Genomic DNA, 15,990 nt, shown 5'->3' on the forward strand with positions numbered 1-15,990 from the left:
ATTTTTCAAGTTTCATGGTTCTCATTACTCGTGAATAAGGAGTTTCCTAGCTACCTTGAGGGCGGGTGAACTTCCACGACTCTTAACTCGAATACCACATAACGCATCTCCGTTTCCTTTTTCCGGCTCTCATCGAAGCTCTGGTTCCCGCATAAAATCCGGAATGGTCAACCCGCCATCGCCAGGGTCGAACCTCAACGTCCCAGGCTGCCTCTTCACACTGCTCACCCTATGCCCTGCGCCGTTGCGCCCGTTCCTCCCCACCGCCGAGTCCACGAGTCCCACAACGTCCTCGACTGGGTTCCCATCCCTCCCAGGCCCCTGCGCCGAGTCGGCGTCGAAGGCGTAGATCTTGATGCCCCGCAGGTGCGTGTCCTTGCCGTTCTGGTGGTTCTCGAGTATCTGCATCTGCAGGACGTACGACACGAGCGTGTTGCCGTCCGGGTCGCCGCCTGCGCCGGCAAGCGGCACCTGCTGCCAGCCGACGGGGCTCTCGAGGGTGATGGTGGCGAATTCGATGAGGTTGTTTTCGCTGGTGCCTGACTTGAAGACGATCTTGGTTGGCGTGTAGGACTCGTCTTCGTTGTAGTCAACGAAGAAACGGATGTCGCGGATTCCGACTCGCTTGACAAAGTAGACAGTGAGCTTATGGGGTTGAGGACCGTCAGACCTAGTAGGGTTAGTATTAAGTTTGCGAGAGCATAGACAGGTGGAAGGGGAACTTACTGCCAATACATCTTGAGGTCGTCGCTGCGGAGCTCTTCAACGCCGTTGCCTGGTTTGTGGCTGCTGACGGTGAACCTTGCGAGGTTTGAGATCTCCTTGAGACCGGCAGTGGCCGGGTCAATCAGTGGGACGCCCTCGTTCTCTTCCTCGTCAATCTGCTCATCCTCGACGCTCGTGTCTTCGGCCTCATATTGCTCTTGTGAGAGGACCTCGTCCTCATCTTCGTCTTCACCTTCGTCTTCGTTCTCATCTTCATCATCTTCATTGTATGACATAGACTGGGTTTGCTGCTCGACGACTTCAGGAGTGGCGGCAATAGGTGCGGGACGAGCCATTCCCAGCACACTCAGGTCAGGCTCAGAGCCTGAATCGTCAGAGTCAACCAGCGGCATGCTAAGCCGGGGATGGTTGGTGGGTTGGGCAGCTGGGTGAGTGTTAGCAGCAGTGCGCAAGTCACCAAGCCGGCGGCCCAGCTCGGCGAGACGGACTCTCTGGAGGCGGAATTGCTCCGAGATGCTCTGCAGATTGTGGTTGAAGGTGGTGCGGCGGTGCTCAAGGGCTCGCACAACGGCAGTCAGGTTCTCCTTGTCGACTGAGGGGGTTGGGCGAGTGGTGCGCTCGCGAGTGCGAGTGAGGCCGCCTGATGACGAGATGGGGAGTTCCTGTAGGGGCACTCGCTTGAGGGGAGAGGGTGGAGGCGGGAGGATGAAGGTCTGCGGTGTGGTTTGGTGGAGGGAAACCATCTTGGGAAAGTGAAGTGTGTAGATGGGCAGCAACTGGTTGGATTGTGCGGGTATATATTGCGGGTATCGAGAAGGAGAAACAGTTGAACATAAACAAGAACAAGGAGATGGATGGAGCTGAGTTCAAGCGCAGATTCCAAGACAAAGACTGTGTTAAATAACACCAGGGAAAGAACCGCAGAGGTAGTGTGAGTTGACGCTAGGCAAAGTTTTGTGAGTTGTGAAGAGAAACGGGAGGGCCGAAAAGGTGAGGTGGTGATCGCAAGGTGAGAGAGAATAATGGAGACCGTGTGTAACTGCAGGCGTGACCTCACATGGCACCGTGTCACTTGACTCTGGATACGGACAAGGACAGTGAACGCAGCACATGGATTTTCAGAGAGAATAGGGAGAGGAGAGCAAAGGACAAGAAAACAATAGAAAACCAACTACTACTTACTGCGATACAAGCGAAACGGGTTCGGAGGTGGTGCGCGTCGGGGCTGCTCAACGGGCTGATCGGGCGTCCGATGAAGCGGGGGAGGGGCATCGGGCGTCACCAAGGCCGCAGCGCCCACGGGTCGTCCAGCTCCAGGGGGCGACAGGGTATCGTGTACAGCGCTCGTGGCGGCTGCATTGGAATTCGAATTCGCTGCGGCCGTCGAATTGGCATTCGCATTGGCATTGACATTGGCACTGGCATTGGCATTGGCGGCTACATGGCGGGCTCGTCGCGAGCCACGTGCAAAGTCCATGCTGCGTGAGAATTAACTGTGAGTGCAGTGGGATATTGTGTGCAATGGCGGGTAGGTGCCTGATCCCCGCGCTTACACGCAATTCAGATCAGTTGGACATTGAAATGCACATTGAAATGCACATTCATCCGTCTATCGGCGGTTTGGCGTTGGGCGGCTACACGCGTTACAGTGGAAATCCGGTGCGAGTGGGACGCTTTCGTAACACGCGCTGTCACGTGAGGCCCTCCGAGCTCCGGAGTCTTTGTTCCCACAACTCGCACTCTTGTCCTTGTCCTTGTCGTCATCGTCATCAGCTTCATGGACCCGTAAATTACTGCCAACTTTTCTCATCTGCCTTAATCCTCAGGTCAGGGATGGCCTCACTTGCTATTTCTGACCAACTCACCCCAACCTCGAGCTAAACCAGAGGATTCATTGCCACCACTCCCACTCCCAGCCCTTCCGTTGTTTTTCTGTTGACCATCTATCTGCTGCGCGCATCCATTTTCCATCCTGGAGCGCTTCACCCCGCCACTTTCTTATCACAATGCCGGAATTCGTGTTCATGGCCTTTGCTTCTGTGGGCCAAGTGGCTGTCCATGCTTCTTCTGGCGCAGAGTCCAGCTCGGGCTTCCCTGCAGCCACACACAAGGCATGATGTAGTCTAATTCAAACCTTCGAGTCGAACCCCGATCCTTCCGCGCACTCTAGCCACACAATTCTTGAACATTCTGACGAGAGTCCGAGATTTGGAAGCTCTGTCCATCGTTTTCGCAAGAACCGGTTCACGTCCTCTCTTCAGCCTCCTCGCAAATTCGGTCGTTATAACTTCCGGATAGTTGGAGGGATTATCCCAACCCAGTCAAAACCAGGGCGGCCAATGTAGCACTCGAATCTCGATTTTCACTACAAGAGGTACCAACTTTCACCCCAGACCTGCAGGAAGCTGAAACGAAGATTTCCTATTGCGGGGAGGAACTCGCCGTCGCCGTTGGCCAAGATAGTCCAGACGGCTGGTAACACGACCAAGTGGATCACTGAGCCAGCCTCACCTACAGCCATCATCCCGGCTCCTTCACCAACGTCACCTGCCTCATCGCCCCCCGTGATTGGAAGCGATCTGAACGTAAATCCGCAAGCTACCGAGATCGTCCAGATTGCAGAGATCGAAATCCTGCCCCTCTACGTCACTCTCATATTCCCTCGTTCCAAGTCATCTGCTCGCCACGTCGGCGTACAGTTTCTCCAGACCCTCCTACAAGGTCTCCCCATGAACGCAATCTTTCGCTTTTACCTCTATCGAAGCTTCAACAGTTCTTTCGAACATGCTCATGCCCGCCAGGACTCCCTCGTAACGCTCTCAGCTCGCTCAGCTGGACCCAATGGCAATCCACTCCAGGGCTCCTTCGAAGTTCTCCTCCCCACACGAGGATGCAATCGATGTCATGGGTCAGGATGATTGGAAGAATCAAGGCCGAGACGACTGGATGGTTCCTCTCGCTACAGTTTTACAGACTTATATCTAGGCAATCTCCACGCCCTTGAAATGGATCGTCAGCAAGAATAGCAAGATACAGCCTCAGTTTCCTACTTGCATACCTTTCTTTCCTGTTGGCAATCATTTCCTTTATGGTGACTCTCATCGCCCCTCTCAATATGTCTTCTTTACAATCCCCCACCCACAACCGCTCTGCTCGCAGTACACCCGCTGCGAACTTTGGAGCCTTCAGCCCGCCAGTCGGTAGTCTAACGCCGGAGGAGGTCGCCCGTCCTGGATCCTCTCCAGCCGGACCTGTGGACCAATCCTTGCCACGAGGATCTGACTCGGAGCCGCCCATCCAACCGAGCGCCAGTCATGAGGGCCTCCGTTCACGACCGAGCTCCTCTCGTACCGCTGCTCATCCTGCCCCGAAAGGCCACGCTCGTCGGTATTCCCATGATCAAGACTTTCTCCAGCATTCGGTTTCGGTCAGGTCACAAAGGCCCCGCTTCCGCGATGACTGGGACTATGAGCAAAGTGCAGATCCCCGCGACTATCCCACCATGAGGGACTATGACCGCTACTGGCGCAACGACTACCGCCCTGATCGATACACTCGAAGGGGTCCACGCCCTCCTCCCGCCTACCTCAACAGCCGCCGACAAATGATGATGCATGATTCAGACGATGACATGTACCACGAGGACACTCGCTACATGAAAGATCCGTTCGAGACCTCCAGAGTGCGCCGGCCGACAGACGAGGAGATGGGTTTCCAGCCTGACATCCCGCCGCACCGTCGGCACTCCGATGAGGAAGGGGTTGGCTTTGACGTAGCCCATCTCGACTGGAATAATATGAGCCGCAAGGAGAAAGCCCAGGTGATGCGTATCCCTTTGACGCAATGGATGAACTCAGATCTCAAGAATCACTTCGTCGCCACTCTCGGCGAGTTTGTCGGAACGACCATGTTCCTCTTCTTCGCCTTCGCTGGCACCGAGGTTGCCAACATCCAGTCCAATGCCAGCTCCGAGCAGACAACCACTGGAGAGGCTACAGGTTTTGACGTCTCTGTACTGATGTATATCTCTCTCATCTTCGGCTTCTCTCTCATGGTCAACGTGTGGATCTTCTTCCGCATTAGCGGAGGGTTGTTCAACCCCGCTGTGACTCTGGCCATGGTTCTAGTCAAGGGTGTCAGCGTGACGAGAGGCATCTGCTTGTTCGTTGCCCAAATGCTCGGAGCTATGCTCGCTTCCGTGGTCGTCCTGTTCCTCTTCCCCGAAACCTTTAATGTTAGGACGACCTTGGGAGGCGGCGCGTCCTTGGTCCAGGGCGTCTTTATTGAAGCAATCCTGACGGCAGAGCTTGTCTTTGCCATCTTTATGCTGGCCAAAGAGAAGCATCGCGCGACCTTTATCGCCCCGGTCGGAATTGGCCTGGCCTTGTTCATTGCCGAAATGGCTGGTGTCCAGTTCACTGGAGGTTCTCTGAACCCTGCGCGAAGCTTTGGGCCGTGTGTTGTTACCAGAACCTTTGATTCTGAGCACTGGATCTACTGTAAGTTGCGATCTCCCAATTTGCATTACCACACTGACAACAATATTAGGGGTTGGCCCATTTGTCGGATCACTCATTGCAGTGGTGTTTTATAGGTTTATCAAGACCCTAGAATATGAGGTGAGCCTTGCTGTGTCATTATTGAACGATCCGAAACTAATGACCTTGTAGATGGCGAACCCTGGCGCCGATGGTGATGATGCAAATGACCCAACTAAGAACCCAGAAAAGCGAGCGGAGATTCATATGGGCCAGACTCCCTCCATCCGCACTTAGGGTTAACACTCTTTACGAATGACAACTTGAGACGGTGATACGGATGCGCCAATGATACGGAACGACACGCGATGACAGACTTGTAAATGAAGGTAGAATGATTTTTATGCAGACAACCAGCTTATTTATGATGGAGTTTTTGGATTTCGAAGTTATTTGTTCTCTTCTAATTTCCAGGCCTAGTCATGCGTCTCCATACTTTGCCCCTTCCAGAATTCCATCAATCCATAGACATTACGCGCTTGATGCAACGATGGATGGTTACTTCAACGCTCCCCGGACCAGCTTCTGGAACCGACTGTGACTGCATCTAGCCACCCAAAACATCCGATATAGGTTCTCGGGGGTGCCTCTCCATAATTAAGCCCGGACACCATGATGTCGGGCCATGTAGTCGCCGAAAAAGTTCAAGAAAAAGCCAGCAATCACATATGTGATGACGAATGCAATGGCGGCAGCGATAGCGCCAAACATGAAGCCCGCGACCGCTTGGCGGGGATAGTCGTCGCCCTTAGAACCGGCAGACATCGTCTTGTTCATTTTGTTCATTTTTTTCGTGGGAATTTAGTAGAGCGGGAGCCTTTCTGAGGTTAGAAGCGGTTTCTGGGATAGCCCGAAGAATACGTACGTGAGGTTGTGCTTGGTTGCAGGTGTGCTGAAGTAATTCGGGTAAGATTATTTGGAGATCAGAAAATAATCTCGAGGTGGCCTGGAGAATAAATACTTGTGAACTCCTGTAGCTTTGTGTGAATCGTCAACGCAGCATTGTCGTCAACAGCGTTGTTGTAGGTGTTTGTCCGCTACTGCCAAACGCTAAGTTCTTGGAATAGGAAACAAGAAGTGGTTGATGATTGATAAACAACCAAATATTTATTACCATCTCAAGAGGTCTAAATTAACCCTGATAAGCATCCATTCAGGTCGCGGCAGCGTTTGGATAGTGTTTATCCAGTCCATCCTATGAACTCAATGTTTACCCCTGTGGATCAGCGTCCATAAGGGTTCCAACGGGTGGGATGACTAAACAGCATGGCGAAGAAAGATAAATTTAAAGCGATTCCATGTCTCAGAATATCTCAGCTTTCAAGTTTTGTCAGAATTTCACCTCTCTCTTCCCAATTCCCATCAACCCAAGCCCATCTCTGTGATGAAGCCATGGCGGATACTACCCAGCTATCACCGAAATCCCCTACCCTAGATACACCCACAGCAAGCCAGAACCTTCAACGATTGAATCCTAATCCTTATAGAGTTACCTAGATACGTGAAACTCGGCGAGAAGGTCCTCGATACTGTGATCGGATATGTGCGCTTCATGAGTCTAGGGGTGGGCACTTTCGTAGGCGACGAGCATATTTTCGTGGATCACTTGATGCAAAACTTGTAGACTATGTCAGTGTCCCTCTCCTCTTCCCGGTGATTCTAATTCGCAGACTTTTTTGAAGGCTCCTCCACTCCCTGGAACAACAAGATCTTTAGAATTATGACGTCTTGGATTTGACAAGAGTCACATCCATCTCAATGGCGAAGATACCTGGAATATGTGCCGCATCTTGGCAGCTCGTCCGGGAAGAGTATATTGCCTGACACAAAGGTTAAGGCTCTGTATGACAAAGTCCAGGTTGCTCCCGAAGAATTTAAGTCGCAGCGGTACAGGCTCGAGTCACTCCAGAGATTTGCGGTCACCGTAAGAGACGACTTTTCTGTTCAGACCATGGGGATGAAAACGACGGTCCAAAAGCCTACGGTAGTCAGCGAAAGGTTATATACAATCTCTGATGCGCTCGACTTTGAACAAACTGATTCAATTGATCACAAAACATGGGAGTCTCTCCAAGGCTTGGCGAAGGAACCGGAAATCCGGTACTTGTATGTTATGTACAATTTGGACGGTTAAAATTGAGACTGAACTTCCTAATCAGCCTGGCGAACTCGTGAGTTCACATCCACACTCGTCATGATATTTCTCACCAAAGTTCAGTGGCCAAGAGCAACGGAACCAAATTTCCGAAGACATTCATAAGATTCACAAAATTGAGTTCTGCATCCAGCCTGGGGCCGAGGAGGATCGATGCCTTCGGGCCCTATACGTCACCGGTTCCATTGACGACCGTACGCGACTCATCGCCACCGGGGAGAAAGAACTTCCGGCACGTTTGAGTGGATTCTTTCAACAGAGGAATACTAAGCATGGGAGCGATCTCAATCCGGGCTCTTGTGGATATCGGGGTCCCCTGGGAAAGGAAAAACGTTCCTCTCCATCTTCTTATCTCACCATCTGGAAGTCATTTCTCGGAAACCGTCCAACCGCATCTCCATCTACCTCTTCTGCGACAGAGAAGTCGCATCGCGGAATACGGCAATTTGCGTGGGACTGACGACACCATCATAGAGATTGTTCGCCAGAATCCAAGGTTTTCTTGACACCAAGGTCAATTCTTAGAGACAGGTAGATTAGCCCAGAATGTAACTACTGCGGTCACGGCTCTCTACTTCATTTTGCATGCCATTTTGGTCTTTATCATCTTGCAAAGCATTTACTGATGAGGAGGAAGGCTTTTACCCGCGTCGGCCTCAACAGAGACTCTAACGGTTCAACATGGGGTTCCTTACAGCAAACACCACTCCGTCTGGCCTGCAAAGTAGGAGATGAGAGAATCGTGAAATTACTCTTGGAATGTGGTGCCGACCTTCGTCTTGAAGACCGCGTTGGGGAACCTCCTCTCCATTGTGCAGTCTCATACCGACAGCGCCACACCTTCGATCTGCTCGTATCGACAAAACGTGGGATCAAAATCGTCAAGGACGTGATGTTTGGGGAGCCTCTCAGATATTCCTATCTTCTATTTTGTGACATCATGGCTGGGGATGAAGACCTATGTGGCCTGCTCATTGAAAAGTATCTAGCTGCATAACTCTGGATCGGGACGGGTTGAATACCCTAGCCATGGTTCAGACGATAATAAGTGCGGAGGGTCGAGAGGTTTCAAGCCCGATCTCCATGCTCTAGGTATTCACGAAAACTACTAATTCCTGTCCTATGGATACCGGAAAAAAACAGTGCTGCTTTGGGATCTCACTTGCTAAATGGCGCCGAAATGGATCATGCTGCAATATCCAAAGCATCAACTGCAAGAGATCATTTTTATCCAATATATTCATGTCATCTGGCATTATTTTCTACAAGTCTTCCGAAAACGTCAAAAGTCGCAGGGAAGGCCTGTAGAGTGACTGCCGTGGAGCAGAACAAGACCGCCTGCGGACTACTGGATAATGAGCTTTGAGGAAGTCGCTGAATTGCACCCAGTAGTAGGCGCCGATATGCCATGCTTTTTTTTCTTCGTTCGTATGCCTTGTTTAGGAGTGTTGGAAGCGAAAGTCAGTGCCGTCATACAGATCTCAGCTTACAAGTGTTAGTGGCTGAGACATGGCGATCTGCGCGATCTGGCGAATAGCGTCAACGGTTTGCAGATGTTGAGTTTAAGCCCAGAGGGTATTTGGGTGCCTGAAGAAGCACCTAAGAGGGGTCGGGGTGACAAAGGCCACTACACTCAACGTGGATTCCCTGCATCACACTGCAGTCTATCAATGGATCTCCAAGTCACTCAGTATGCGGTGACTTTGAACTACGGGTAGTAGACGATGGCAGTGTGGACGATAAATTAGACTATTTATCTCGTGTTATGTATGGTATTGCGCGTGTATGTTAATTTGGTAGCGATGAGAGTATGTATCATTCATATATTAGTGATTCCAGTGTGAGGACGTAAAGTAGGGGACATGGATCTAACATCACTCGTTCTTCAAAGCGTGTTGTAAATCAGGAGGTACTGTCAAGCTATTTACTTGAAGTTCCAGTTCCAGTTCTATTGTCATGGATGCGCGGTTCATCTTGATACAGTTCGGGCATGTCAGAAATTTACATATGGAGTGGGATGCCGTCAATATCCGAGTATAGGAGGGGGATGATGAGGATCTCATCGAAGCGGAATTGACGCGCAATCCGCAGTCGTTTAATGAGAATAATGAGAAATACAGCTCTTTAGGCATAAGGTTGGCATTTGCGGATATTTCTGTCTTGTAGAATGCGGCAGGGGAGGAATGTATTTTTAGGGGTTGAAGGGAGGAGAAGTCTCACGTTGAACGTTGCTCCGCGGGAGGCGGGAATGCGAAGCTATAATTAGTCTCCGAGCTGGGTTTGATGGAATTTCTAGAATAAAGGTGAATTAGGGGATGCTGTGCATAGAACTTTAATTAAATGCGAAGGATTCTGCTACATGGTATGTAATTACACATCCATGGGTATTGCTCTGGTTCACATTCAAACGACCAGGCCAAAGTCTCAGCTGTGGGAATCCTCAATCCTACCCTACATCATGAACTGACACTGGGAAAAAAATGGTAGAAACAGAAGGTGGCACAGATATCTGCGCCGGGAAATTATCTATTCGACACTTGCAGAACATCCGCGTTGAGTTGAAGTGCTAGTCAGAAGAGTTGCCAAGGGGTGGTGGTATCAAGAGTGTAGATCGTGATAGGGATTGACGCTGGGCTCCCCAGCCAACATCACTGCGGATGTCGGTGACCGCATGGTTGTATCTTTCTACGTGACCATGACATGGTGACCTGAAGTAAGAAGCAGGCGAAGCGAAGAGATTATCCGACAGGGCTACGACATGGCATAAAGGAGGTGTAACAAGGGATTGATCTTGTGGATGGTGGATGTTCACCACCAAGTTTCTGAGAAAGGGAAAGCTAGAACGGGCGGTCGGCAGGCAGGGCCACGCACCGAGTCCATGCTTCCGCTACCATCATGTGTACATAGTAGAGAACTCCAGACAAACTAATTACCACGGTCCATGGCATGACTGTGGCCCCCAGCGTCTATCATCAGTCAGTGCAGCGTGCAGGATCGATCGGTTTGGGGATAGGCGCGTGCGGGACCCGACGACGGAAGCCGACTAAGGGGTTTTAGCGGACGACACCCTGCGAGTTGGCGCGTGCCTTTGCTTTCTTTTTCCTGGAAGCGGGTTCGACGAGGGCGAAATGGGAGGCAAATTGGCGCGAGACAGAGGCCGTTGGACGGTTGCATGTTAGGCGCCTTGGCTGGGAGGAGTTATTAGAGGGAGGTTGCGTGAGTGAGGACGACTCACGAGAACGGACATGCGAAGTGGAAGTGAAGGTTGAATTGAGGGTACACCGCACTGCAAAAACAGCCAGGGTCCCCCATCCCATAAAATGGCAAATTAAGATTGATGTCATCCGCCCACACACCCCCTTTCTCCTTTTCGTACTGGTTGATTGGGCACTGGGCACATGAATGAATGATGGTGATAGGCAATGCCGAGCCCTCTCTTGGGTAACTGTGCCGGGCGGGCGAGTTTGTTGGAGATTGGGGGAGGGAGATGCCCGTACATCACTGGCAGATGACGTCCCGGAGTAGATGAGATGATGATGATGATGATGATGACAGGTGACGGAAGCGGGAAACCCAACCATGGCATGCGACGGGGCGGCCATGACCGGCCGGGCTGACCCCTGGAATCGAAACGAAACACGGGGGGATATTTCATGCATTTTTTTCTTTCCCTTTCTGTCTTTCCCTTTCTTTTTGCCTCGTCGCAACCACTGCGCAGGGGAGAGAAAGTGAGGGCGCGGGCAGGGAACCTCCGTCGGAGGGAGATGCGATAGATACTAGGGAGCCATGAGGATCAAGTGAGGGGTGTGGAACTTCCCATTTCGACGCCACTCAGATGACGGGCCAATGCAATGCTCTGCTCCTTCTGTAGGCGCTTTTATTAGCACAACTTCCCGGAGAGTGGGTGGCCCGTTCGGACGAGTCTCTGACGCTTGGAGTCCTGCGTAGAGCGTCTATGCATAGTCGTCGAAATTCCGGGCTGTGATACGCCTCTGCTACCACGCTGCTACGACCGCGGGGAGTCCATGGGTTGTCCCTGGAGTGTATGCGCTTCCCGCAGGTGGCAGCGCATCAAGTAAACGGGTAACACAGAGTTAAACTACTACGTACACACGAACTCCGCCGTGCTATCTTAAATCTTGGGGGATCGGTTTCTTCCACATGGTCTCGTGGTCCAGCGCACGTGAGGTCTTGATGGAACCAGGCTAGATAACGAGAAATCAGAAATCTAACAAGAACACGCGCGCAAGAGAACTGAACCCGCAGTCACAGTCGCAGCCCTGGAGACAACACGCACGCACGCACGCACGCACGCGGTGAGACTGCATGACCTGGAAAATAATTACACCCGGGTTCTGCTAGTTACAGACAAAGCCAAAGACGGCTGTTGGTGTCTCACGACGGTCCAGTCGTCTGCCGGACTCCTGCATTCATTTCCCTGCGTCTGCTTTGGGTGCGCTCTAGTCCATTCATTCCCGGCAGCACCTTTTTTGGCAGCATTCCCTCTCGAGTGCATGCGGCCCCTTAATGGCTCCCATGAGTGGGCGCGCATCCGTAATTAATTACTTTGGGGGGATAAGAGCTGAGCTGGGGGGAGAATCCGGCGCATTACTGATTGTCCTTGGGCCTTTGATGGAGAGAGAGAGAGAGAGAGACCCAATGGAACCCATACCCATCCCACATCACGCCCCCAGGGCACCTCGCCCACACGCCCCCCTGTAAACAGCCCGCCAAAAGCACTCAAACCCCTGGGGGGCGCTTTACCCAAGGCCCATCCCCACTAAGCCTCGCCGGGCCAAGGGGCATTGGCATGGGCGGCCATGGTGCGCGCACTGGGCTTGCTTGCGGGTGGGTTCCACTGTTCCACAGCGAGTCCAGCGGTCCACCCCCCCCGGAAGCACCCAAGGGAGGTACCTAGCTTCCAGGTGGTCCATAGGTCTCGCGGCGCTGGTACCTGACGCCTGTTTAAGGGACGGACCCTGGGGTGGCCTTGCGCCCTGACGCCCTGTCGCCCTGGGTACAATTAAATCGAATTATCCAGCCCGAACCTCGAATCTCGTCCTCCTTCTCTACCTTGTCCCAATCTCAATCCCAACCCAAACATTATCTCTCCGCCTTTCTTCCTTCATCTCAAACGAAAACTGCCTTGTGCTTTCGTGCTTCGTGCTTTCTCGTGATACCCGCGCCGCCCCTTCAGCTTCGCATCGCTATACCGCTTTAATCGCCCCCCCTCCGCCCGCCATGGACCGAACCGACGAGGAGCTCGACCGCGACTGGCAGCCCAGCGGCCGTCGCCCCCAATCGTTCGTCTCTCCCCGTCTACCCTCGCGGCGTCTGAGATATCGACATCGCCAACTCAACCACGCAATGCTATGGAATGGAATAAAAGCTGACCGATTTTGTCCTCAATAGCACCATCGCCCGCTCCTTCTCCCAGGAGTTGATGGATATCTTCCGCATCGAAAACTCGCTCACCGACCTCGATCAGCAAGTCTCCGAGAAGTACGGACCCCCCTCCATGCTTCCCTGCCCCCCCTTTCCCCTTGACCACGGCCACCACCTCACAATTCTCCCCTGTAAGACCAAAATCTGACCCGCCTCCGTTCATAGGAAGCGCAATGTCAACAGAAACACCCAGGAACTCGCGTCCCTCGAGAAGCGTCTCCGTGAGATGGAGGAGCGCCTCAAGAACCCCAGCCAGTCTCGCACCCCGCTCCCCCAGGTCCAACAGGATCAGGATCAGCAATTCCAGTCCCTCGACGCGGTGACCAAGGAGGACCAGAAGGCCCGCTCGCGCCCTGGCACGGCTCGAGCCACCCAGCAGGCCCCCTCTGCCGGCAACATGCCCCCGACCCCGGGCGCCAGTGAAGGTGAATACTACATCGTCACCCACGCTGACTTGATTGACGGCCCCCGCTGACTTGGTTCTTTCTTGACTAAATTAAAGACGGAGACGCTGAACAATAAATCTCAGGCTCTCTTGTCTCCTCGGCCTGACCAGGGACACCGGTATACACCCGTACACCAATGTTTTATCGGAATATTCACTTGCCCGACCTTGGCAACGGCGAGAGGAATCACTGCTAGAGGATGAACCTAGTGAATCATGATATGTTATCATTTCGCCTTCCCCGGGTTCTCCCCTCTTTTCACCGGCGCATGCTTTGACACCCGGACGAATCTACTACGGGTTCCCCGTATACGGCCGGTTTTGTTTTGGGGAATACATCACCGCTGGCCCGACACGGAGCCTAGCGGACGGCTGGCTAGGCTATTCTGCTTTTTTTGTTGCTGCTTTTATCCAATCGTTATTTCGGGGCATGGAAAGCGGCAGTGGATGAGGTCCAATGTGCGCCCCCTGGTCTCCTCCCAATACCCTTTTACTCACTCTTTGGACGGCCTTATCTCCCTCCGGCGTTATAGAGGCAGCATTTGCAATTTTCCCCCTCTTTCGTTTTATTGATAACGGCCTGGTCTACCTTACCATATCTATTCTTCTAATACGGCCGGGCTTTCTTGCACCACCTACCCCTCAGCTTCACATAGAGGGTCTTTTCTTTTATCTTGGGGATGGCAATCGCATGGGGAGACTGGGGAGGCATGTTTCTTGTTTGAATGGGAGTGTTATTTGGATTCGATGTCGGATGTCGAGAGGGACGACGCATCGTGATGGTGGATGAAGACTGAGACGGGAAGTCTGAGATGATTATCATGGAGGACTCAGGCGGGGACTGTATATACCATTACCAGCATCATGGTAAATGCATCCGTGATTTCTTCAACGCTCGTGAGCATTTCTTGGTGAGGCATTGTTTCAAACCGGTGGGTTTCTGTTGAACTACAATTGCATAAAAGAGTTGATAAGACCTTTTGCTCCTTGCTAACCTAGCAGTGACGGCTAACTACCTAGCACTAACGACATCTCTCTTGATGGCCCCGATTAACATGGCAGTCCCTTTACACACAGCGTTGCAAAGATTATTCGACCGTCTCACATCCTTCCAGGTCTCCAGTCAGATCATACACAACATGCCATTTATTCATCATCGAGATGCTTGTTGGCAAACCCAACGCGGTTATTCTCGAGATCAAACACAACAAACAACGCCTTGAGCATCACATCGCCGAATATGGTTACCTCGAGGTCCTCGGCACTTTGCATGCCGCCCCAGCAGTACTCCGGGTCGTCGTCGATGGGACCGTAGTTGAGGTACGAGCCCGGAATGGTCAGCACGTGCTCCGCCTCGCCGGGCAGCTTGAACATGAGATCCGGGAGGCCGTCGGCTAGATGGCACGGGAAAGTGAAAGCGTTGTTGAGGCGAGGGTCGACTCGCATGCCCGGGACGTCGAACCAATACATGCCGGCGAGTGATGCCGGCAGGAACAGCAGCGTGGTGCCTGTGTCGATGGTGGCCTCGAAGGAGTGAGCCCACCAGACACGGTGCGAGCCGTCCCAGGCAGTCAAGTCGAAGGTGACGTCCCAGTGAGGGCTGGCTGGGTTGGCATCGAGCCAGGTGATGTTATCGCTGGCGCGAGAGGTGTCGATGTGGCCGAAGTCAAAGGTCCCCGTGGCGTTGCGGCGCAAGTCGACGGAGAAGACAGGAGTTTCAAGGTGAGGGCGGAGCTTGTCGAGCAGGGATGGGGTCGGCGGTTCGATATTGCTTGGGAGGCTCTTGGCGAAGCCCATGATGCCAGAGAGTTCTATCTCCCGCTCAAAACGTGAGGCAATGATCTGAGCCGACTGGACGGCGGTATCGGTGAGCTCGAAGCCTCCCAAGCGGACCGTGTCGAGGTAGACGATACCGTTGGCGTGGGTTCCGTCCACTACGGCACCAAGTCAGTCAGAGGTTTATCCAGAAAGGGGACGACGAAGACGCAGGCTGGCTTACTGTATTCAACGGCCCACTCGGCGTCATCCATGCGGCGAGAGGTGTTGGATGCGTCGGGCTTATACTGAGGAGCCCAGGGGCCCTCCGTGTTCGTGTGATAATCTGTATCCGTGGATTGCACCCACATATCGGCCGAGCCCGTGTCGATGGCGATCTTCAGAGTCTGCGGCGGGTTGCCAATCTGGACATCAGCAATGTAGATGTCATCGCTGCCCAGAGGCTGGACATCCACGAGGCCATCTACAACCAGACATCAGCATGCGGCTCGCACGCACGAAAAGGGACACAAACCGTCGTCAAGGAGTGAAAACGCGGACAACACATCGTTAGGGATGCCTTTGCCCCATTTCTGTCTCGCTGCAGCCCAGTCCCGGACAAAGTCCCGTTTGGAGCTCTGGGTCTTGCTCACGGGGACAGAGAAGCCGGAGGTGGATTTGGGGTGCAGACGAGGAGGGACAAGAGCAGCGGTTGTTAGGCCCGCGAGGAACGAGATGAACACGATAGGAGGCCTCATGGTTGGAGCAGAGCTTGAGAGACGGTGAAAACGTGAGTGCTGGTCTGGAGAAGAAGTTTGTGGGAAGAAGCGAGGGAAGAAAGAGAAAGACTCGACGAATGAGTGATGGCGAGTAGTTGTTGACTCAGGTTGCCGTGTTTGAAAGAAAAAACGAGAAGGGGAAGGAAG

General features: G+C 52.8%; 6 protein-coding genes across 6 annotated transcripts; 2 read left to right on the forward strand and 4 right to left on the reverse strand.

Moving 5' to 3' along the window:
- Positions 1–3: 3 nt before the first annotated feature.
- On the reverse strand, positions 4–1,931 carry BGZ61DRAFT_420677 (anaphase-promoting complex, subunit 10-domain-containing protein). The gene is made up of 2 exons (XM_046243493.1): positions 727–1,931; positions 4–670 (listed from the first exon to the last, which is right to left on the reverse strand). Exons 1-2 carry the CDS (start codon positions 1,467–1,469, stop codon positions 130–132), a joined length of 1,284 nt encoding a protein of 427 aa, XP_046104319.1. The 5' UTR covers positions 1,470–1,931; the 3' UTR covers positions 4–129.
- Positions 1,901–2,203, reverse strand: BGZ61DRAFT_478268 (uncharacterized protein; the record flags this gene model as incomplete). Its single annotated transcript, XM_046249001.1, has 1 exon — positions 1,901–2,203. The coding sequence occupies one exon, from the start codon at positions 2,201–2,203 to the stop codon at positions 1,901–1,903; it is 303 nt and encodes a 100-aa protein (XP_046104320.1).
- A 1,638-nt stretch (positions 2,204–3,841) lies between these two features.
- Positions 3,842–5,501, forward strand: BGZ61DRAFT_532731 (aquaporin-like protein; the record flags this gene model as incomplete). The annotated part of the gene is made up of 3 exons (XM_046253906.1): positions 3,842–5,225; positions 5,275–5,345; positions 5,397–5,501. 3 exons carry the CDS (start codon positions 3,842–3,844, stop codon positions 5,499–5,501), a joined length of 1,560 nt encoding a protein of 519 aa, XP_046104321.1.
- Positions 5,502–10,150: 4,649 nt separating this feature from the next.
- Positions 10,151–11,151, reverse strand: BGZ61DRAFT_34328 (uncharacterized protein). Its single transcript, XM_046239582.1, has 2 exons — positions 10,655–11,151; positions 10,151–10,607 (listed from the first exon to the last, which is right to left on the reverse strand). The coding sequence occupies exons 1-2, from the start codon at positions 11,076–11,078 to the stop codon at positions 10,396–10,398; spliced, it is 636 nt and encodes a 211-aa protein (XP_046104322.1). The 5' UTR covers positions 11,079–11,151; the 3' UTR covers positions 10,151–10,395.
- A 1,290-nt stretch (positions 11,152–12,441) lies between these two features.
- On the forward strand, positions 12,442–13,432 carry BGZ61DRAFT_34338 (uncharacterized protein). Its single transcript, XM_046239590.1, has 3 exons — positions 12,442–12,722; positions 12,832–12,921; positions 13,030–13,432. Exons 1-3 carry the CDS (start codon positions 12,661–12,663, stop codon positions 13,337–13,339), a joined length of 462 nt encoding a protein of 153 aa, XP_046104323.1. The 5' UTR covers positions 12,442–12,660; the 3' UTR covers positions 13,340–13,432.
- Positions 13,433–14,275: 843 nt separating this feature from the next.
- Positions 14,276–15,822, reverse strand: BGZ61DRAFT_390795 (aspartic peptidase domain-containing protein; the record flags this gene model as incomplete). Its single annotated transcript, XM_046242820.1, has 4 exons — positions 14,276–15,243; positions 15,309–15,372; positions 15,430–15,548; positions 15,600–15,822. The coding sequence occupies 4 exons, from the start codon at positions 15,820–15,822 to the stop codon at positions 14,456–14,458; spliced, it is 1,194 nt and encodes a 397-aa protein (XP_046104324.1). The 3' UTR covers positions 14,276–14,455.
- Between the last annotated feature and the right edge of the window lie 168 nt (positions 15,823–15,990).

The sequence above is a fragment of the Ilyonectria robusta genome (genome assembly GCF_021365365.1).
Source record: "Ilyonectria robusta strain PMI_751 chromosome Unknown BGZ61scaffold_10, whole genome shotgun sequence".
NCBI lineage: Eukaryota > Fungi > Ascomycota > Sordariomycetes > Hypocreales > Nectriaceae > Ilyonectria > Ilyonectria robusta.

Bases quoted from the DNA above. Each gene is read 5' to 3' on its own strand.
- BGZ61DRAFT_420677 (XM_046243493.1), bottom strand. From the start codon at position 1,469: ATGGTTTCCCTCCACCAAACCACACCGCAGACCTTCATCCTCCCGCCT. The intron at 671-726 runs GTAAGTTCCCCT...TAACCCTACTAG, and splicing joins GACCTCAAGATGTATTGGCA to GTCTGACGGTCCTCAACCCC.
- BGZ61DRAFT_34328 (XM_046239582.1), bottom strand. From the start codon at position 11,078: ATGCATGAAATATCCCCCCGTGTTTCGTTTCGATTCCAGGGGTCAGCC. The intron at 10,608-10,654 runs GTGAGTCGTCCT...AACTCCTCCCAG, and splicing joins CACTTCGCATGTCCGTTCTC to CCAAGGCGCCTAACATGCAA.
- BGZ61DRAFT_34338 (XM_046239590.1), top strand. From the start codon at position 12,661: ATGGACCGAACCGACGAGGAGCTCGACCGCGACTGGCAGCCCAGCGGC. The intron at 12,723-12,831 runs GTTCGTCTCTCC...TGTCCTCAATAG, and splicing joins AGCGGCCGTCGCCCCCAATC to CACCATCGCCCGCTCCTTCT. The intron at 12,922-13,029 runs GTACGGACCCCC...CTCCGTTCATAG, and splicing joins GATCAGCAAGTCTCCGAGAA to GAAGCGCAATGTCAACAGAA.